We start from the raw sequence: 24241 nt of genomic DNA on the forward strand, positions 1-24241 counted from the left end.
TAACACCGGGGGTTCGCACAACCTCTGGCGAAGAGTCTCAAACGAGGTCTGCTGTTCCTGACCCCACGAAAAAGCAACGCCCTTCCGGGTCAACCTGGTGAGAGGCACGGAGATCTTGGAGAAATCCTTGCTAAATCTCCGATAGTAGCCGGCCAACCCCAGAAAACTCCTGATCTCGGTGGGAGACCTCGGCACCTCCCAACTCATCACCGCCTCAATCTTGGCCGGATCGACCAATATCCCCTTCTGATTGACGAGATGCCCCAAGAACTGGACCTCTCGCAACCAGAAATCACATTTGGAGAATTTGGCGTACAGCCTCTCCGATCTCAAAACTCCGAGGATCTCCCTCAAATGCTCCTCGTGCTGCTCTCGGGACCTCGAATACACCAGAATATCATCAATGAACACGATCACCGATAGGTCCAACATCAGTCTACACACCTTGTTCATGAGATCCATGAACGCTGCCGGTGCATTGGTGAGCCCAAAAGGCATCACCACGAACTCGAGTCCTAAACGCCGTCTTCTGGATATCCTCATCCCGCACTCTCATCTGATGATATCCAGACCTCAAATCTATCTTGGAGAACCAAGACGCTCCCTGCAACTGATCGAACAGATCATCGATCCTCGGTAAGGGGTATCGGTTCTTGACCGTCAACTTGTTCAACTCCCGGTAATCAATACACATCCGGTGCGAACCATCTTTTTTCTTGACAAAAGGGATCGGCGGTCCCCATGGCGAGCTACTCGGTCGAATAAACCCCTTCCCCAGCAGCTCCTGAAGCTGCGAGGATAACTCCTGCATCTCTGGCGGCGCAAGGCGATAAGGCGCCTTGGCGATAGGCGCTGCCCCCGGAATCAAATCAATACGAAACTACACCTGCCTCTCGGGAGGCACACCCGGCAACTCTTCGTGAAACACATCCGGGAACTCACGCACTATCGGCACATCATCAATCGAACTTGGCCCCTCGGCGGCCACTCGTGTATCCATCACATATGCCACAAACCCGCTACAGCCCTATTGTAGTCTCCGCCTCGCTCTAGCAGCTGAGCAAAATGCTGACCTAGAACGGGTACCCTCTCCGTACACCGTAAGTACTCCCCCACTAGGGTCTCGTATCGTCACCAATTGTCGCTCGCAGTCTATAACCGCCCCAAATCGGCTCAACCAATCCATGCCCACTGTGACACACACGTCCCCCATCGCTATCGGGACTAGATCTATCGGGAACTCAACACCGAAGATCTCGAGTACACATCCTCGAATCACATCCGTAGCATACACCGCACGCTCGTCAGCTATGGAAACTCGTAGAGGTCGACTCAACGCCTCTCGCCGAATACTGATGTGTCGACTAAACGCTATCGACACAAATGATAGACTCGCACCCGAGTCAAATAACACTAAGGCAGGTACAGAACTCACAAGGAAAGTACCTACGCATAACATAATATAAGCACAATATCTCAACTTAGCATAAATAAGTAAAGAATACATACCAGCCACAACATCGGGCGCTGCGCGGACCTCCTCCGCTATCAACTGGAAGGCTCTCCCGCGAGCCTTCGGTGCCTTGGCCTTCGCTGGCCGAACCTCGGTAGCCCTAGCAGCAGGTGCAGATCCCTGTGCTGATCCCTGATGTAACTACGGGCACTCGGCCTTCCGATGGCCAGTCTGGTTGCAATGAAAGCAAACCATAAATCCCTTGGGGCAATCCTTGGTGATATGCCCCTCCTTGCCACATTTGTAGCAAGCACCTGATCGACAGACCCCATCATGTCCCTTGCCGCACTTCCCACAAGTGCGGCCCTTCTGGCCTCCAGATCTCGAATCGGCGGGCCTTGCCCGCTTGGCTGCTGGCTGAGACTGTGCCGGCCGCCGGTCCCTCCCCTGAGACTCGGCCTCCTCCCGGGCCTGAGTCTCCAGCTCAATCTCCCTCTTCCGGGCATTTTCCTGGAGCTCAGCAAATGTCCGGTATGATGAGTTCGCCACGAACTCCCTGATATCCCTCCTCAAAATGCTCAAGTACCGGCTCATATGTGCCTGCTCAGACGACACGTGATCAGGGTAAAACAACGCCCTCTCATGAAACATCCTCGTAATCGCAGTCACAGACTCAGTTCCCTGCTTGAGGGACAAGAACTCCTGGGCAAAATGTTCCCTCTCCACAGGGGGAACATACTCATCTCGAAACATCGTGGTGAACCTCTCCCAGGTCACCGCAGTAAGCTCCGCCATAGTGAAGTCTGCCGTCACAAACTTCCACCAATCCTTCGCCCCCAAGTGAAGCTGGTTCAGTGCAAACCGAACCCTCAGATGCTCTGGACACGAGCAGGTGTAGAAGCATCCCTTGATATCATAAATCCATCTCATCGTAGTAATCGGATCCTGCGTCCCATCAAACTCTGGTGGCTTCGTGTTGCTGAACTCCCGGAACAGCAACGAGTCACCCCCCTGAGGTCTAGCAGCAGCAACAACTGCAGTAGCTGCAGCAGCCGCAGCCTCAGTAACCGTTGCGTACCGCTCATCAAAGGTCTCAATCAATGTGGTCTTGATAGACCCAAACATCTCCGGGATCTCGGCTCGGATCGCCGCAGCCACCTCATTGTGGATCATCTGACGAAGCTCCTCGTCACTCACGCCGCTCGTCTCAGGTCTGTAGCGTGTCCCAACCATGATGTCTCTGAAATACAACATAAAAGTATCAGAGACTCGCTCGAGCATACTCGCACTCGTTCACTCAACCCTACTTGTCCCCTAGTACCCTAAGGATTCTTACTTGGACTGTGCACCGATCCGGTGTCTTCAGTAGTACGGGCCCTATACTACCATCCACACCGCATCAGTATTCACCCCAAGTCCTCCTCCTAGGATCCCAGATCACAAGTACTCTACATCTCGCTATCATAGGCTACCCTTCGGTAGAAATCTCATAAGCTCCTCACTGCTACCTACTCACTCTCAAGCATCTCATGGCAGCAGAAATCTTCCTAGGCTAAGGCATCACAAATCAGGCCACTCTAGTCCTAATATGAATACCTAGCCTACTCTAGCATGCGTAACATATCATAACTCATAACACATAATGTAAGGGTATTTTGGGAAATCACCGTTCGGGCTCTGGCTGATCGTACACACTGCTCCTTTCTGCTTTTCTCACAGTCTTTTACTTTTAGAAAAATTATTCCTTTTTATGAAAAACTTTCTGAAATCCTCAGTTTGAGTTCAAAAACACCCGAAGGTGCATCCGAATCCCTCAAACCAAGGCTCTGATACCAACTTGTAACAACGCAAATTTTCAAAACAATTTTTCATTTTTAAATCATACTTTCAATCACACGATAACATAAAAACATAATGTATCCACTGTGTCACAACAAAAACATGTCCCAGAATCTCAGTAACATAAACTCCACAAGTGTGTACGGATCATGTCGGCGCCTTCCCACGATCCTCGCTAGTACCTGAAACACATAACATAACAACTGTAAGCATAAAAGCTTAGTGAGTTCCCCAATATACCACATACGCACACACGCCACTCAAGGCTATATAAGACCTTCCGGTCTCTGTGTCTCAGGGGACTTCCGTCCCATAACCCTGGTAGACCTTCCGCCCTACCTGTAATGACCTTCCGGCACATTTCACCCTGACCTTCCGGTCCATATCATCCTGACCTTCCGGTCCATATCATCCTGACCTTCTGGTCCACATCATCCATAACATACCTAATACATACATATCACATAACAACATATAGTACATACACCTCATAGCATACAAGACCTTCCGGTCACACATAGGTACCTTTCCAGGTACAGTATAGTGAGAAGACTCACCTCGTATGATATTGGATAATCTCCCGTGCTCGGATACCCGATCTAGCCTCCTCCTATCACAGAATAACATTCCTAATCAATACTCTCTCATAAACTCGTCTCTAATAATGGGTAGAAGACCATTCTACCCCTCCCAGAACTCTCTCGAATCCAGTTGACCAAAACCCTAAAGTCAACTGAAGTCAACGGTCAAACTTTGACCCGACTCGTCGAGTGCACATGGGCGACTCGGCGAGTCCAGGCGGCTCCTCTAAATCCTTCTAGTCTCTCTTGACATGTCGAGTCACCCTTTTACTCGACGGGGTACACCTGTCACGAATCGCGGGGCAACCCCGACTCGACTCGTCGAGTCCCCTTATGGACTCGGCGAGTTCCTTTCATGGCAACACTCAAATGACCTTCTGAGGTCAGATCTGCTTCTCTAACCTATAGATCTGGCCTTCCCAACCACTATAATCATGTAAAGGACCGACCTTTACGCTCATGCAACGTCCATAAAGCTTCTTTTGGTGAAATAGCCTCTAAAATGGCAACCTAGGGTCATAACTCTAATGGAATAGCAAAAAGCAAGGCAGATAAGACTCTTTGGACCTCTTAAGGTCCAGATCTAAGAAGAACTCCACCTTGGGACTTCATATACTTCGAATCCAAGCCAAAGAAGGCATAAGAAAACCCTAGATTCAAGTAGATCAGCAAATACACGAGATTGAGCACAGATTAGTACCTCTAGCAGCCTCTTCTGATCAAATGGTGGTAGATCTGAGCTCCTTAATCTTCCTTGCTTGCCCTCCTTCCTTCTTTCTTGCAAAATCACACTTAGAATGATGAATTGGCCCTCCTCTTGCACTACAAGCTTTCTCTCTGCTCTCTAGGGTTTCTCAGGGGTGCAGTGGCCGCAAATGAAGGCCATAAAGGCCTTTAAATAGGGCACAGGCCCGGGGATTTAGGGTTTTAGCCCACAGCGTGGACTCGTCGAGTCCACCCATCGACTCGTCGAGTCCCCTCATTAATCCAGTCAGCAAATCGCGATCCTACTCGACGAGTCCAGGCGTCGACTCGTCGAGTCCCTCCTCAAAACTCAAAATAAACAAACATTACAGAATACCTGGGAATCCGGATGTTACAATATTGAACTGAAATCCTTAATTCATGGAAGAAGTCCAAAACGTCACTTTTCTCATTTTACCCTTTGACTCCAAAACACAAACCAAGGGCTTGGATCACATAACCATTATTATCAACATCAAATAGGGTCTAAATCCTATTCCATGGAAGCCCAAGGCCTTTACTTGATCCATTTATTGTCCACAATCCCGAAATAAGAAACTTCTCAAAACAGGATGTTACATTTGGTTTCTCCAATACTTAAACCTCTATGAAGCACTCATGAGCATTAGTCGTAATCTCCATGTTATGTCTAATCACTATAGACAATCTACTAACACTTAGTTACAATATTAATTCAATACTTACTCCCAAGAGCATGACCGATTGTGGAGTTTGAGAAAACTAATACTCGAGAAGTGGGGATCTACACATGCAAAAACGAAACACAATAATAAATTAATTGGAAATGACTAAATGGTAACAAACTTGAATATAAATAAATCTCCATTATTTAATCACCATAACAATTACAAAATTTATTCATTTTTCTAAAATGTTTCAAAATAATCAACTAACTACTAAACTTTACATCGTCTCTCACGCTGATGCTCCTAGCATGCATATTATGTTTTTCCTTGGTCACCCCTTTTGTGAGCGGATTAGTTGGATTCTCCTATGATGATTCACTTCACAACTAGATCTCCATCCTTAACTCTATCTCAAATGTAGTGGTATTTTCTCTTTATATGCATGGACCTTCCGTGATCCCTAGGCTCTTTAGTCAAAGCGACTGCACCTTCGTTATCACAAAATATCTCCAATGAAACTTTTTTACTCGGAACAACTCCAAGGTTTCCCTTATGAAGTTTCTGATCCAAGTAGCTTCCTTGGATTCTTCACTTGTAGCAATATATTCAGACTCGCACGTAGAGTGTGCCACCGTCTCCTGCTTGGAAATTTTCCATGTCACTACACCACCATTCAAAACGAAAACCCATCCAGACCATGACTTTGAATCATCTATATATGTTTGGAAACTTGCATCACTATATCCCTTAACAACAAGCTCTTGTTCACCACCATACACAAGCAACATGTCTTTAGTATTTCTCAGATAATTCAGAATGTTCTTGACAGCCGTCCAATGACTTAGTCCCTGATTTTCCTTATACCGACTCGCCATGATCAAAGCATACGATACATCAAGACGAGTACATGTTATAGCATTCATGATTGATCCTATAGCCAAAGCATATGAAATTTGACTCATTCTATCATGTTCATCGATAGTATCAGGACACTAAGTCTTACTCAATTTAATGCCATGATTCATAGGGATACTTCCTTTCTTGTAATTTTTCATATTTAATCTTTAAGTCATATTAAACGCTTTGATCTATCCCTATAGATTCTTATACCAAGTATATATTCCACTTATCCTAAGTATTTCATAGCAAAACACTTCCCAAGCCAAGTTTTTACACTTTGCAACTCTGGAACACTATTTCCTATGAGTAGTATGTCATCCACATACAACACTAGGAAGAAAATGATACTCCTACTAGCTTTGACATACACTTAAGACTCATATGGACTTCTCAAAAAACCATACACTTTGACTTTATCATGGAAGCATATATTCTAGCTTTGTGACGGTTGTTTAAGTCCATAAATGGACCTCTCAACCTTACACACTCTATTCGGATACCATACATGTTCAAACCCTTCAGGTTGTGTCATGTACACATCCTCTAAAGTTTCCTGTTAAGGAAAGCCGTTTTAACATCCATTTGCCATACCTCATAGTCATAAAAAGCAGCAATGGCAAGAAGTATCCTAATAAACTTTATCTTAGCTACTGGTGAGAATGTTTCCTCATAATCAATTCCTTGAGTATAAGTGTAACCTTTTGACACCAACCTAGCATTAAGTGTGTGTACATTCCCATCCATGTCGGTCTCTTCTTGAAGATCCATTTACAACCTATTGTGTTAAGACCAAGTGTTGGATCAACCAAATTCTAAACTTGGTTATCCATCATGGACTGAATTTCGCTGTCCATTATCTATTTTCATTGGGAAGCCTCAAGGCCTCTCATTTCCTCCTTGTAGTTAGTTGGCTCATCCATATTTACCAATGTTCTATCACTAATCAACATGATTCCTTTCATCGTTATATAGAAACCATAAAAATCAGGAGGATTGCTAACTCGACCGGATCTGTGAAGAGGTAATGATATGTCATTAGGCTCAACAAGTTTCTCAACCTCTTGTTGAGAACTAGTGTCAACTATATGTTCATTTCAGTTGGCTCTTGAATTTATTCAAGGTCAATTTGACTCCAACTGACTTCTTGAGATATAAGTTCTCTCTCAAGGAACACTCATTTTCGAGCTATAAACACCACCTTTTCACCTGATCTGTAAAACAAATATCCAAAAGCCTTTTATAGATAACCGAAAAAATGACACTTCTCATACATATATATATATATATATATATATATATATATATATATATATATATATATATATATATATATATATATATAGATTCAAGTTTATCTTGGGTTTCGCGTCGAAGGAAAACCTCACAACCCCAGACCTTAATATAATTGAGTGAAGGAACTTTTTCGGTCCATAACTCATGAGGTATCTTTAAACCTTCTTAGATGGAACAAGGTTTAAGATATGGGTTGCTTTTTCAAGTGTGTGTCCCCAAAACGTAATTGGTAATGCAGCACGGATCATCATAGATCGAATCAAGTCCAATAAAGTCTAATTTGTCTTTTCAACAACAACATTAAGTTGTGGTGTTTTTGGAGGAGCCAATTCTAAAACTATTCCATAATTTATAAGATGATCATTAAAATCGATACTAAGGTACTCTCCTCTCCTGTCAGATTGGAGAACCTTTATATTCTGTCCCAATTGATTCTATACTTCGTTTTGAAACTCTTTGAACTTTTCAAAAGTTTCTGACTTATGTTTAATCAGATAAACATAATCATGTTAACTGGAATCATCAGTAAATATAATGTAGTAGTGTTTACCATCCATTGTGGTAGATCTGAAGGGTCCACACACATCAGTGTGTATGAGATCCAACAATCCTTCACCTGTTTCACAAGTCTATGTGAATGGTGACTTAGTCATCTTGCCTAACAAACAAGACTCGCATACATCATCCGATTTTAGGTCGAATAATTCCAAGATTCCTTCCGATGGGAGCTTGACGATGTGTTTCTTATTTATATGGTCAATGCGAAAATGTATTAAGCATTATTTATCTAACATATTAGAAGAATCAATATTTTTGTTAACATTGATATTATTAGAAACATACACAACACTTTCATATATTCATTGCAAGTGGAAGCTTTAAATATAAAACAACCATATTTATAAACTAAAATATCACCCTTTTCATTGTTAAACGAAAACTAAAAATCATGTTTATATAATGCATGGAAAGAAATAATGTTTCTACACATATCAGAAGAGTAACAATAATTAACTAAATTAATCAAAACTCCACTACCAAGTTTCAGCTTGAACACTCCAACCATCGAGACAGGCAACGTTCGTTTATTCCCCCAGATTAGATTCAATTCTCCATGCTTAAGCTTCCTTCTTTCCTTTAGTCCCTGCAATACAGTGCATATGTGAAAACCAAGAACCCGTGAATTAGAGGTAGTAATATTATGAAGTTTGATCATATAAGTACCTGAACTAGAACCGGTCTCTTGAACCTTTCTATCCTTGAGATCTTTCAAGTACTTAGGGAAGCTTCGCTTCCAATGACCCGTAAGTAGAAACACAATGCTTCTTTAGTATCACTCACATTTGGAATAAATGTATCACTCTTTCCCTTATGGGAATGTGAAACCAGTGCTTTCCCTTTCCACTTTGGATTGGAACGCTTCTTCATGTGTCCACCACCATTCTGAATGGCGAGTACTTGAGCTTGAGGTGTACCATGAGTTTTCTTTACAGCGAATTCAGCTGCCTGGAAGAGGCCGTAGAGTTCCATCAATTTCTTGTCCATGCTATTCATTTGATAAGTCATGATGAAATTATCATATGAACGAAGGGGAGACAAGGATTAGGTCCACAACTAGATTCTTATCAAAGACAACATCAAGGTTCTCGAGTCGGTATATATAGCTCTTCATTTGTTGAACATGAGCACACACCGATCCACCTTCTTTAAGTTTGCATAATGTTAGGGCTTTGACAAACTCAAATCATTCTTGCCTTGCCTTTTGCTGAAACATTTCAACCAGTTGCAAGTTCATTTCATACACCCAAGTGTTCTCGAAAGCCTTCTGGAGGTTCATGGACATGGCAGCAATCATGATGAGAGATACCTTATTCGAGCCATCCACGTGTTTGGTGTGAGCAACGTTTTCTTCACTAGTTGAATTATCATCGATTTCTAGATAGGTTGATCGAGCACGTATTCACGATTGTCATACCTCACTATGATCCATAGATTTCTCATCCAATCGAGATAGTTAGCCCCACAAGTGAGATTTTCTATTTTGAGAACAAAAATGAGGGAGAAGTTAGAATTAGTGGGTGGAGGAGGTGGGAGAGGAATACCATTGATACATGACATCTAAAAAGAAAAACATAGTTTAGTTAGTCGATTTTAATCCTTAAATTATCACCCAATTTATTTTAAGGCTAGGATTCAAAATTTCAATTCAATTTATAAAGAGGGATGTCGTAATCATATCACACATTTATCTTAGGTAGGTAATGCACTTTACCAATTTCAATCACTATGAAATTCCTAGATCTTTTGAGATTCGTTGAAACTATTTAATGGCATGTGAATCTTGGATTTGCTCTATTTATGCCTAGGATACAGAGGTCTCACAAATAAGATGGTGAATCAACCACACAAAAACGCATGATCCCTTGACTATGTCATGGTTCTATAATTGACGTATCAGTTAACTACATACGCTCCGCCAACAAACCACAGCCACAAGTGCGACATCATCTTCTTCTTACGTCTCAAACTTATGTGTCGGTTAACCACGCATGCTCTATAAATAGACAATAAGGAATAATGTGTGTTATTCATGGATTAGCAACTATTCGTATTTTCCTAAAATAACTCAGAACAAGAATTTTGTTTTTAGTACTTTTATTTGTTATATCTAGGGTACCCTTAATTGTTAGAAGGATATTTTAATGGGTACCCTTAAGGGTTAGAAGGATATTTTAATGCAAGTTGGATTTCTAAACTAGATGATCATTCTTCCATACATGGTTTATTAATTCTTCGGGAGATGTATTAACTTTTTGGCCTATAAAAAGAAAAATTGCATCACAAACTCCATAAAGGAATATAAGTTTATTGTGTTATCCCCAACTAATAAAGAAGAAATGTGGATAAAGATTTTAGTTTATGAGATTTTGTTGTGTTCAAAGTCGATTGCACCTATTTCTATCCATTGTGATAGTGTTGTCACTTTGGCTTAAGCTTATATTGAAGTTTATAATGGTAGATCTAGATACTTGGGGTGTTATACATAGCATAATTAGGGATTTAATCATAAATGATGTAGTTTTAGTGGAGTTTGTAAGACTGCAACATAACTTGGCAAACCATTTGACAAAAGGTTTGGCCTGAGACTTAGTACACAATTACATCATAGGGATAAGACTAGAATCCATATAAATACTTAATGGTGAGACACATAATCCCTTTCTAATATCATGTTAGCAACAAATTCTGAGAAAATTTCACACTTTAGGAATGGAACAAACATAGTAAAACATCTCAAGTTAGTATGTTCAAACCTGTGGTAGGAAATGTTGAATTTATAATCTTATTAATTCCTTTGAAAAAATGTAATCAATTACATGAATAAAAGAATTACTTATATGATCATGAAGTGTAGTCGCGCTTCGAAAAGCTTGGGACTTCTGAGGAAATCTCACACTTTAGGAATGTAACAAACATAGTAAAGCATCTTACGTTAATATGTTCAGACCTGTCGTAGGAAATGTTTGTATTTATATTCTTATAATTCCTTTGATAAAATTTAATCAATTACATGAATAAAAGAATTACTTATATGATCATGAAGTGTAGTCGCACTTCGAAAAGCTTGGGACTTGGCTTTTATATAATCAAGAATGGATTGGGACACACAAATTGATAATAGTGTCATGTTTTATTTTACTAGATGGTTTCTTAGAATTTGTGTTTATGCTATCTCCAATCATTTAAATGGTTTGCCGAGTTCAATCCTTAGGACACCTTGATTCTCACATATTTGAAATGTGTAATATACAAATACGAAAATTCAATCGATTCAACATTTTATTTATAAATAAATTTGTTATATTGTATTCTTGTTTGTGTATACTCATGCTTACACGAAAATAGGGGGATGATTGTTGGTGATTTTAGTATCAACAAGCCATTTTGGTGTAATCAAATTTGCAAGATTGCCAATGGAGTTAAAAATTTGATTTTATATAAGTTGAGAGGCACGAAGTGCACATTATATAAGACGAAATTGTTCTTGACTGTTCGGTTTGAGCCTTCTTTTGACATCATCAATTATTTGATTTGGACATAAATCTTCCTGTAACTTCTAGCAGCTTCCCATAACGGTCATACTTCTCTAATTTGGATGTAATGGGTATTTATACTCATTAACAAACACATTTTGGTTAGAACGAAGAATACATGTATTCTATAATCCTCCAGTTTTCATGACTTTCTTTTTGTGTATATAATCAAAGTTGTTCCTTGTAGAATTGTCTCCATAATTTGAATTTCGTGGAAACCCATACAGAAAAGTGAAATATAAAATTTGGACAATGATTTATATGATCTTATGAAAATCAAATTTTCTTTTGGTGATCCCAAAAACCACATTGTTCAAAATAAACACCAACAAAAATTGATAACGATTGACTTCCAACTGAGTGGACCTTGATCTTTGAGGTATCGAACTTCATTCTGTCAGGTGCCCTATCTACAATGGAGACATTGAGTGTGACTCATCTTTTTATCTTGTGTTCTACAACTAACTCTTTTTAGGATAATATATGTGGATGGTGGCATATTGACCGTTTAGTCATTTGACATCAACTCGATCCCTCTTAGCGATGGTCGAATCGTTTTGTGTGAAACACTTTCACATATTATACATCAACATGGTCGTTAAAGTTTAGTTTTGAATTATATGTAAATTTTATAACGGGGTTTGTTTCAAGCCAAGAGACCTTGATACCTTTTCAAGAATGATGACAAGCATAAAATTGTTTTTTTTATGGATATTTAGCATGTGTAAAATTAATTTCTTTCTTGAACATGGTTTGACCGGGTGTCAAAGCATTTGATGACGGCTTCTTTTATCCCTTAGCTATATATCATTTCTTTTTTCTTTGCTTTTTGGTAGTTTAATAAGATTGTTGCTTTTTTGTTTGTTTACAAATAATCAATTATTATTCTACATAACTTCATGTTACACGAGGGAAGATCAGTGGTTATGTATTCAAATTTAGACTTTTGTTATATAAGGTTATTGTTCAATATTTATTGTTTATAATCATGTTCACCATTACCTTGTAATTCTTTATCACTAACATTTGTATAAACACTACCGGTTCTTTGACTTAGCGGTATCAAGGTATTTGAAAATGTATTCCTCCTCTAAGAGGTTGAAAGTTCTAGGATTAGGATTTAAAGTTGTGTGTTATCCATTCAAAAATAATAAATAAATAAAACTAATATCATATAAACATAACCTGACATAACATTCACCATTTCACAAAAGATTATGCATCAATGATCAATGTTTTGAAACCATGCTAGTTCAACCTGAGTCAGAAATAGGTAAGAACTCGTTCAACCCGTTCTCTTCACTACTAGGTCACAGTCAAACCGGTCCTACCAACCGAATCAGCCCGGGTTTTAAGATATCGCTTAGGATGACTGCGTAAAACAAATATTTTTTTGTTGATAAACTTAAACAATATTTTGTATACATGTATGTTGTTCGATTAGCGGTTCTTAATAAATCAAATATTTATATTTTTGATAACCATATCCTCTCTAATAAATAAAAGTTTTTTTTTCCACATGTCATCTTTTCCTTCATTTTGACAATTGTCATTTTGTGAGATTTTTAAATTTTTTATTTTCCACTTGTCATTTTTTAGGAATTTCTATTTTCTTAAAATAAAATTCCATTTTCTTAAAATTTTTATTTTCCACTTGTCATTTTTTAGGAATACTCCAAACGATTTAATTTTTTTGCAAATGTTTTAAAATATTACATTTTGTTATGTAAAGTATTACTTTATAAAATATTTCATGTTATATATTGATATTAAATTTTTATTTTTAATAAACCCGTGTAATACACGGATGTCACACCTAGTACTAATAATATAGATACGAGACAAAATGATTGAGTCAAACCTATTACCGTCCATGTTTTTGTTCTTATTGTTTCTCGTTAATTTTGAGATATATATACAGCAAAGATATACATTGTTACCATAAATTCACACATAAAATAAATATAATAGTACGGACATTGTTTGCCAATCATTACTTATGAATTATACGTCTGGATCACACTAATAATAATAATTCTTCGCGTAAGGACATTCTTAATTACAATTATAAATTCATTAAAGTAATAAAATGTGCTTCTTTCACAAAAAAATCAAACCATGATACTTATATATATGTAACGACAGACACTTTCCCTTGTTTTGCTCTTTGTTTTGTCCCCTTCTTAAGTTAACCAAATACCCTAATATTTTTCTATTATCAGGATTATTTATAAAAAATATATATAATACTGCTTAAAGGAAAATAATATTTATATTTTATAAAAGCAGAATACTTGTATAAAATTCTATATATAATAATGAAAAGGGTTAATATCAGAAAAAAAATAAACCGCATTTTTATTTTATTTCATAAAAAGATACCTTGCATTTTTTTTATTTTTTTTATTTAACAATTTTAGTAGATTTTCCGGTAATCTTGGTGATAAATAATATTTTAAAGAAAAACCATTATTTTTTTCCAAATACCCTCACTTTTGTCAATTTTTTTCGGAAAATAAAAATTGAGGGTCTTTTTTCCAAAAAGACTGATGTATTTTCCGAAAAAAAATTTATCTAAACTAGAAGATTACGGTGAACCTATTAAATGGTCAAATAAAAAATAAAATAAAATTAAGACTCAATCAGATAAAAAACCCAATATATAAATTATTTTATAATATTAACACTAATAATAATTTAAAAACTGAATATGATTGTCAATCTGGAAAGCTAAAGCTTTATAATTTCCTAACTCTAGTAAAATCTGTTCTATCTAGCCTCCCAACTTATTACATGTGTCATTGTTCAAAGCACCACAGGGCGTAATCGACACCCTCGAAAAAATAAGACGAAAATTCCTTTGGGGCAGAGATGATGGCAAGTCAAAGATTCATTGGGTTGATTGGTCCAAAATAACAGCATCTAAAAAAGACGGAGGCCTTGGTGTTGGCACTTTAAAAGCTCAAAATATAGCCCTTATCACCAAATGGTGGTGGAGGCTATTGAATGAAGAAGGCAATTTATAGAGGGAAGTAATTGTAAGTATTCATAATCTTCAAAGGAAACCAGCAACTTACATTGCAAGGAAATCATCCACTGGTGTTTGGCGTAACATCCACAAAGTGATCGCACACATTGATGACCTCAACCTTGACCGTAACGAGTTTTTCAAACTCATTCCGGGGTCTGGGGTGAATATCCTATTTTGGAAAGATACTTGGTGTGGTAATCTTCCGTTTCAGGCCCGATTTCCAAACTTATATAATCTAGAAAAAGTTAAAGGTTGTTACCTTGAAGATCGCCTCTCAGCATCTGGCTTTAGTTGGATGTGGAAACATAAACCAAATGACTCTATTTTATTAACAGAGCTGCTAAATCTATACTCATCCATCGGTTCAATGGAAGTGTCATCCCAATTCTCAATCGGGTTTCGTTTTATGTCAACCCTAGATGGTCGATACAATGTCAACAAAATGAGGAGGACTATCGATTCCAAACTTGTCTTGTACAAAGGTACTGGGGTGCCTTGGCCCAATACGGTTCCATTAAAAGTCTGGTGTTTTATATGGCGAGCCTCCTTGTCTAGAATCTCAGTGGCTTCTGTTATCAGAAAGAGGTGTTCAGATCCTCAACCTTACATGCCATCTATGCAGTCAAGCACCAGAAACTGTCAATCATCTTCTGCTAGACTGTGACTTCACTAAAGGAGTCTATTAATGGGTGCTTAAATGGTGTGGGGTTAAAACTCAACAGCTTACTTCACCTCGTGAAGTCATCGACTTCGCAGCCTCGTGGGGTAATTGTCCAAGAAAAAGAGGAATCTTCATTTCAATTTTATATTGTCTTTGGTGGAATGTCTGGACCGCAAGGAATGAGAAAATTTACAAGGATTTAAGACTTTTGTCCACAAAAGTAGCTGACAATGTTCTATCTTTATCATATCTATGGTGCAAACACAAGAGCAAGGCGGGTTGCGGCAGTTGGACAGACTGGTGTTGCTCTCCTTTTTCTCATCTTTAAAATTCTATCATGTAACTGTTTATGTTTTTGCTTCGTTACCCTTACTTGTACTTAAGCCCACGTCTTAGTTGTTTGCTAACTGTGGCTGCTTGTTCTTTTCCTCTTATATATATTTATATTGCATTTGTCGTTTAAAAAAAAAAAAAAAAAAAAAAAAAAAATTAATTTGAAATTATCTTAATCCCAGAAATAGAAAAATATTAATTAAGTTATTCGCATTTAGCCATTTTCCAAGTCCCTTCCCACCATCTACGGAATCCTCACCAATAAAGATCATTAGGGTATTATAAAATTCCAACTTTACCCTTCCACTTTCCCAGAAAGTCAACCTCACCCCGTTTTGAAATCTTCAATGAATAAATACCCACGAAGACCAGATGACTACAACCAACTTCTATCATCACCATCTACCTCCGACGACAAACTGATCAGAAAATCCAAAATGGTTCATGTGAGTTACAACAGAGTTGGCCGGAGATATTATGCAACCAGAGGTTTCCGGCTAAACGTCAAGAGATTTTACGTTCAACGTCTACGCCCAAAGTTCTTTAATTTCTTCAAGAATCTAATACGTTCATGGAGGTCGAGTTCTTCTGCTTTGTATGAGAAGTGTTCAACGAGAGGTGGAGGCCAATTAAACCTTGTCGCGAAGGAGAACGCGTATCGTTTAAGATCGTTTGGGAGGTCGAATTCTTTCTACTCGGAAGCCATTGAAGACTGTTTGGAGTTTATAAAGCGTTCGTCTGTTTCTTCTGATGATAAACCGGAATTATAGGCTTACGAGATATGAGGTTTGAAGATTACCAGAGGTTTGAAGATAACAAGAGATTTTTCTTCTTCTTCTTTTGTAAATTAACATTTTTCTCTCATTATAATATTAGGTTTTTTTTTCCTTTTAATTTTATTCTGATTATCAATTGATTAGTTGTTTGCATTACAATAATTTGCATTTAAAATAAATGTATTTTATTTTTGTTAAAAATGGTTTAAGACATCCCACTAAACCACTACCCAAAAGGTTTGACCAACTTTTCACAAAGAGGTAAATTTGGTCAGCTTTTAACAAAGAGGTAAATTTAGGAAAAAAAAATTTAGAGCTTTTAGTTTTTATGGATAAATAAAAAAAGTTCTTAGATTTTCGGAACATTTTTTTAATCAAAAAATTCAAGAATTTAAAATTTACTTTAGAAAGTTTTTTGAGATCCTTTAGTTTATAATATTGGGACTTTCTAAGAAAACCCCTTTTAATATTTATAATATTTATATTTTGGATGTGTTTAATAAAACTATTTGGAATTTAAAGTTGTAAGCTATAACTTTCATTTGTGCAGAATTGTTCGACAAAATTAGAGTTGTTAAGTTTTAAAATGTGTAAAATTAGGAAAAAACAAAATAAAAACAAAACAGGTTTTCAAAGTTTTTGGATTTAAAGTTTTTTATTTAAAATAAAGGGTAAAAAATTTTCAAAGTTTTTGGATTTAAAGTTTTCTCTTTCTGCAGCCGAAAAAAAACTTTATTATTAATTTGAATTTTTTTCTTAAAAGCTACACGTCTTTATGTTATTTTATATTTTCAAAAGTTTAACATTACTTTTACCTAATTAAGGTTTTGGTATAAACAAAAACTCCAGCATTCAAATTATAACCAGTTTTCAGAAACATATCCTTCATTCCCCGCACACATGTATGTATTTGTAGAATTAAGAATATTGTAAAAAGTTGGTTTGAATTTTTGCCTAGTGGTTTAGTAGGATGTGTCTTAAACCATTTTTAACAAAAAATAAAATAAATTAGTTTTAAAATGCTAATTACTATACTATTAAGAGGTTAAATTCAAAGTAATCATATTTGTTTAGGACACCAATGGGTAATGGGTTTGGTTACCATACGGTGAGTCGTGGAGCTACTAGAGGGATAGGTGGTTGTTGAGCCCCAAATCTATCTATTTTAATTTGATTAAAAGTCCACAACTAGCTAAATCTTATTATATTTAAAGTCTACTGTTTCGTTTTAAATCTCATTTATGATAAAATTGATATCTTTGTTAGATATGGTAGATTCTAATGGGGGTACAAAAAGATAATTCCCACTTATTCTAAAACTTTGGTTTCTCCCTAGATAAATCTCAAAGTTAGAGGTGTAGAAAGTGGTCCTTTAAGCCGAGCCATTTCCGTTTTTTCCCTCGATGTTCAAAACCAGCTTGGGTGAAAAGTTATTCTTTTTGGAGGAAAAAAAAAATTGAACCTATAGGATCAGTTTGTGTGAAACCGGTTTGAATAAATATTTGTGTTGGTGTTTTTCTGTATTTTAATTGTTTTAAAGCGTTTCTTGTACATTGGAGATGTAAAAGGATGAAAATCGGTCTTGGTAACCTTCAAAAACTTGTATCAACAACAATTTCAAAATTTAATAGATGTGAACAACATATTTATAATATATGAAACTATTTTTTATAGGTTTGAAAACCTTTTTCTCAAACAGGTTTCAAGGTTCCAACCATCCATCTGCCAATCCAATACCAAACCACAGGATCCCTTCAAACCGAGTCGGAAAACCAGTTTTTTTATGCACCTCAACACAATGCTACGTTTTATTTGCAAAGAGGGATAGCACATTTGGCCCGATAGGCTGATAGCCTGATAGTGATTTTGTCTTTATCAATGTAACATATACAAGTTGATGCATTTTGGAGTACCTTAAACTTTTTGTTTATTAATCCAAACGTTTAGTGATTAGCTCCAAATTACTAACACTTATGCAATTCAAGGAATTTGTACAGTTTTTTTTTTTTTTTTTTTTTTTTTTTTTTTTTAATGTATTCGACTATAAGTAAGCTGATGAATAAAAAAAAACTACCCAGTTAACAATTTAACATGCCAAGCTAGATCCATGGTCAAGATGTCTTGCCTAGGCCCAATTTGGATGGGCCTGTACGTTTTGTTTTGAGACTAAACCCCAAAATTAAAGATATGGTGCTTTTTATGCATGATATATAGAATATAGATGTAGAGTTGGGCAAGAAAACTAGATTGGAAATGGAACCCGCTTTCTGAACAGGAATGGCGTTGAAACCGGTTTGATAGGAACTGGTCCAGTTTAGCGATCTGTGGTTTATCTCGGTTAGGAGATATAACGGTTTATTTGGAAGAAAGTGATTTTTAAACCAGTTCGGGCATCAGATTTTGAAATCAGTTCGTAGGTTGCAAAATGATTTTTTTTCCCGATGTGTTAGTTTTTATCATACCACTTAAAAATGCTTTCTTATCTCTTAAAACACATTCTCGCTCGCTACTCACTAGCTTTCTTTACTTCTCTTTGCAAGCACTGGCATCCCAATATAGTTAATCACAATCTTCCATTGGTGTTGGACTTTATCAAACAATTTAACAATTATGAAAGTTGTGCCAAGAAAATGAACCCCATCACGTTGACAAAATTACAACGCGTGTGAAATTTTGAGTGATCTAAAGAAAGCTCGATGCAAAAAATGTGGTGCCTTCTCGCACTAGAAACTCTTGATATATCTTAAATAATGTAACGACGTGAATGTCATCGGTGAAGTTTGAAATGGGACATATCTTTTTTTTTTGAACGACAAATACAAATATATACTAAACTACTCATAAATTATTCCACCTATGTCCACAGTGGGACTTGAACCCTCGACCTCAAGGAGGGAGGGCAATACCGAATACCGCTGGGCTAGAAGTCATTTAATATATCTACTTGATGGAATTCACATGTAATATGTTTGAAAGTGCTTTATGATAAAATATACTTTAAGGTTGTGCCATATCCCGAGTCTAGTTGGTTACTTCTCAAACTATTAACGAAAATGCGCGTAGTATTTAAACAAACATCTACTTATTAACATTCAATTTCAAACCATTTTTTCTTAATATTCTCAAAATTAAACAAGTTTGAAATGAAAAACAAAATGTTTTGATGAAATTATCAAAACAATGGAAGATAAAATTGTAAAATAATTTAAAGAAATACCTCTCGTTATCAGTTGTATCTTCATACTAAATCAATGATAAATGTTGTTGGGTTGAAAATTTACTTGAAAATATATCTCATGATTTGGGTTATTCAAAGAAGACATAAATTTTGCATCAAACGCACAAAGTTAAATATAACAATACTTTCAAAATTATTTGAATGTTGTGTGACAAATATGATTCAACAAATATACACGAGTCAATAGAAATGTGGAGGCACCCGATAGCTTCGATAATAGTAAAGAATTAGACTATACAATACTTGGGAAAATGAAACAACTAAACAGGCACAAAGTAGCGCCCCTAGCAGTAGGCTCCGATGTATATCATAATCGATTTTTTTAGCACATATAACTCTACAATTTGAAATTTTGGATACTTTGTTTTGGTTGAAAGAAAATAAAACTTAATTTTCGTTTGTAGCCACTATGACCCATGATCTACTAACCGTCTAAACTATTACATAGCTTAAAAATCTGATTTGTATTGTTAATGGTAGAGTAATATGTCCGAGAAGAACAAACCTCACCCTTATATCCTTGGAAGTATGCATTTGCTTGAAGACTACTTAGGTCCCGTTTGATAGTTGTTGACTGAGAAAGTGCTGAGCGGGAAATGTCTGTCTGTGTAATAAATTCTGACGGAGTAAGAAACCATGTTGTTTGACCGTACATCTGACTGAATGTGCTAAAAAAATGAAAAATGACAATTTTACCATGCTGCTTTATAAGTTGCTGAATAATTATACAAACATACAAATTGTCATACAAAATGTAAATTAAACATAAATCACAACTTTATCATCACAAATGTATAAATTTCAGGTATGTATGAATCCAACAACACAATCAATTGAACGGAAAAATTGGCTATGGAGAAGAAGTCGTGTATTAGCCGATCATATAATTAGATACATATATTAGGATACATATTTCCTTATACGTGGGTGTATCTGTTTGTATCCTATTATATGATCGGCTTATAGTGTCAACATTCACCAAACATGAACAGAAAAATCAGAAAATTCGAAGCAAGAAATTGTACCTAATGAGAAGAGGCAGAAGGTGTCGAAAGAGGAGAATAATTTAGGCTATGAAGGCGCTGAAAGAAGAGCGGTAGGTTACCATCTTCATGCCGAGCCAGATTTCACATTCCGCGCACAAAATTGGTTATCAAACAGCTTTCGCTGACCACGTCAGCCAAAAATGTGTGACCTAACTTGGTCACACGCATATCAAACAGGGCCTTAGATGATGTGAAATTAATGCAAAATATTTCACCATTAATTAAAGGCGAAACTGCGAAGGTTGAACAAATACATGAGGAAGAAATAACTTTGAGATTGTCAGACCCATTTACTACAAACCAACTTGCCTAGGAAGCACAAATAAAACGTGTTGACGATGACTAAACTCTAAATGAATACGATTAATAAGTGACTATGTTTTGTTTTGGTTTTTACTTTTCGGAGTAAAAGATGTACTGCTAGTTTTTTTTTTTTTTTTTAATTAAAAAATATGTAAGCTTTTTCTAAACCAGTTTCATAAAATCCGGTTTCTAACGGATCCTATCCGGTCCATATGGTCTTTAACCATTTCTAATATATCTACTCATTAGACATAAACTGAAACAAAAGTTAAATGTTATTGCTGCTAAACTTTCTGCCGCTTTAGCACAATATGAAAGGGAAAATGCAACCAAAAAGCATATAAACATGTCTTGAACCAAGCATGTGTAGATTTGATAGATGAAAGGATAAAGCCCTTGGAAAGAAAATTGGAAATACAAAAAAGATGCTAGTATGAATATAGAGTCCAGATATGAGTATATGACTTGATTCTTGAACAAAGGAGAACTTGTATACACAAGTTCGAACTTTGAATAAAAAAATATTGGATTACAAGAAAGCAACAATTAACGACAATAGATAAAGAATCTTTAAAGTTGTGCAATACCAAAAAACCATGGGAAAGAATTTAGAATCCAGATTTACAACTTATGCGTAAGAACCAGAAACAATGAGTTTGAATAAATTGAGGAGACAGTGAATATTTCAACCCAAATGATCCGCAAAATGTTTCTTCTGTTTATGATAATTCCAAATTTATGACAAAGTTATTCAATATGATGATAAATCGTATTGATTTTTTTTTTTTTTTTTGTGTGTGGAATAAAGTCATGATGAAATTGCACTATATTATTTTTTACTTAATGATATTTTTTTCCTTTTCAAACAACTTTTATTTTCTATAGTGATATAAAGTATAAATCATTGAAATTATAAAAATGAGTAATTTTTGAGATCTTTTATAAGCTTTTAGTTTTAAGATTCATCCGTAACAAACGATTTTATTTGAAATCAATAGATTGGTATTTTGTAAACCTCAAGAGATTTTTCGATTTTTAATTACAAGGCTTTCTTAGCTCTTCAGATATATGAAATTCCTTCCTTTGGTGTATTTCTCTTTCCATCCTAATCTTATATGCCTTGGTTTCTATACTATAAACAATAAATTGCTTATTAATATTGATGGTTAAACCTCATATAAATAGAGATATATAAGGGTTGCTTGGCATAACCTAAACCCTAAGGGTCTTAAACCCTAGATGCTAACATACTAACATCCACCTGTAGTTTGATCGGGAGAGACGGTTAAACTGAAAAAATAAAATATAAAACATAGATGAAGATAAAAGGCAGAAGAGGGAGGCGACGAAGATCAAGAACTGGACACATCGGCTGTCACACCCCCAAACCAGAACGGCGGAAACGTTCGGGGGCGGAGGACGTCATATTCAGTATCATAACAGTTCATAGTAAGGAAAGTACACACCACCATACATATAAAGGTTTCAAAATGTTTACATAATTGTATTTGTTACATGTTCAAAAGATAAGTACATAAACATCTTTCAAAAGAAGTAATTAACGTCAGAGCGTTAATCCCCAAAAGTTGATTTCCAAACCTGCTTAGCGGTTCCCTGAGAATACAAGTTATTTCAAAGAAAAAGTGTCAACAATTAAGTTGGTGAGTTCATAAGCGGTTTTGAGAAAATGTATGCCATTCCAAAGTTCGTGCGTTTTCCAAGAAAATCCCTTATTTTCTTATTAAAGTATGAAATGCATATGAATGTTCGCGTTGTGAATTGTAAATAGTTGCACCAGGAAAATCCCTTATTTTCCTATTAGTTGATTGTTTTGGATACAGGAAAATCCCTTATTTTCCTAAAGTAAAAGGCAGTCTCTAATGTCCAAGACCGAAAATCGTAAGCAATTGACATACTTGAAAGGTTGAGACATAGTTTTATATAATAAAGCTATAAGAAGATCACACTTGTTAGATGAAGAATAGTTTTAATAGCTATCCATTCATAAAAGCAGAATACCATAATAATTGTCTATCCGGTGAGTTTTATAACCATACTAAACATAATATGCCTGTGGCGACGGTCTTCAGGCGTCGTAACGTTTATGACAAACTGTCACCCAAAGGACTGTAGCTAACAGTCAGGGCGCGGGATCATGACTTCCCGTATAGATCTATACACATTTGACACGCTCTCCAGACGGGAGACTCTGGTTATAATAGACAGGACTTTAAGTAGTACCTTTGTAACACAAAGGTAGCATTTGAAGATGTAATCGTCTCACGGATTCTCAACTAAGTCTGTATTAAAATGATAGCTTTGTATGCAATGCTTATCCTTTTTCACAATGTTTGACAAAGCATAAATCATAAGTTCTTGAATGCATAAAGAGTTTAGCAAGAAAGGTTGCTCTTGACATAATGCATTTTGTATAAACGAGGCTAATACTAGTTATAGTTTTGTTTCATACCACAAGGTTAAGTTTGAGCAATAGTCTTGCATGTTGAACAGTTTCATTGTATAGATAAGTCTAATACATGCAAAGTATAACAAGAGTTTTTACGTTTTCACTCGGGATCAACCGAGTGTTTACTTGTAATCTCCCCCAAAATGTATTAAAAGTACATTATAAAGTATTTGAAAGTGTATAAAAGGGGGTATGTACTCACTTGATTGAAGTGGTTGCTTTGAAGTAGTCGAGAGAAGAATCGAACAGAACTTTGACTAGAGAGAGTTGAAATCTCGGGATTCCCGGGGATCTCGAGAGTGTAGAACTTCCTTCGGGACTCGAGTATGAAAAACCAGGGCTTCGGGAAGGCTTCTCGGGGTTATCACGTAGAGTAACGGCACTTAGATGGAAAGAGATGAGCACCAAACCCGGCACCCTTAAGCTTCTATTTATAGGGGCTGATTTGGGAACTCACGTCGTGAGTTTTGGATTCTCACGTCGTGAGGCTTAGTCAGCATGATCCTCTTCGACGATTTGACGTGGCTGACACTCTGGAACCCATCAGTCACGAGCTCACGTCGTGAGCATGGTTCCCTCACGTCGTGAGGCTGAGTCAGCCTCGGGTTTTGTGTCCCGAACTTGTAAAATCCGTAACTTTCGCGTACGAGCTCCGATTTCGACGTTCTTTATATGCACGCGTAGGTGTGAAAAGGCTCTACAACTCTCATTTAGACTCCGTCGGCTAGTTTTGAATTTATTTTTATTATATTATTTTTAACAGGCCGGACCTGGAAAAGTCCGTTTAAATTCCTTAGCTCCTTCATCTGGTGTCCATTTTCGTCAGCCTTTTTAC

The 24241-nt window shown here is 36.7% G+C and overlaps 1 protein-coding gene across 1 annotated transcript; it reads right to left on the minus strand.

Annotated features, from left to right (window-relative positions):
* Positions 1-5311: 5311 nt before the first annotated feature.
* LOC145164159 (secreted RxLR effector protein 161-like) lies at positions 5312-6139 on the minus strand. The gene is made up of 2 exons (XM_079082884.1): positions 5792-6139; positions 5312-5380 (listed from the first exon to the last, which is right to left on the minus strand). Exons 1-2 carry the CDS (start codon positions 6137-6139, stop codon positions 5312-5314), a joined length of 417 nt encoding a protein of 138 aa, XP_078939010.1.
* Positions 6140-24241: the final 18102 nt, after the last annotated feature.

The sequence above is a fragment of the Lactuca virosa genome, chromosome 3, assembly GCF_052849685.1.
Source record: "Lactuca virosa cultivar CGN04683 chromosome 3, Lactuca_virosa_CGN04683_v6, whole genome shotgun sequence".
NCBI lineage: Eukaryota > Viridiplantae > Streptophyta > Magnoliopsida > Asterales > Asteraceae > Lactuca > Lactuca virosa.

Bases quoted from the DNA above. Each gene is read 5' to 3' on its own strand.
- LOC145164159 (XM_079082884.1), bottom strand. From the start codon at position 6,139: ATGGCGAGTCGGTATAAGGAAAATCAGGGACTAAGTCATTGGACGGCT. The intron at 5,381-5,791 runs GTAAAAAAGTTT...TTGCATGTGTAG, and splicing joins AAACCTTGGAGTTGTTCCGA to ATCCCCACTTCTCGAGTATT.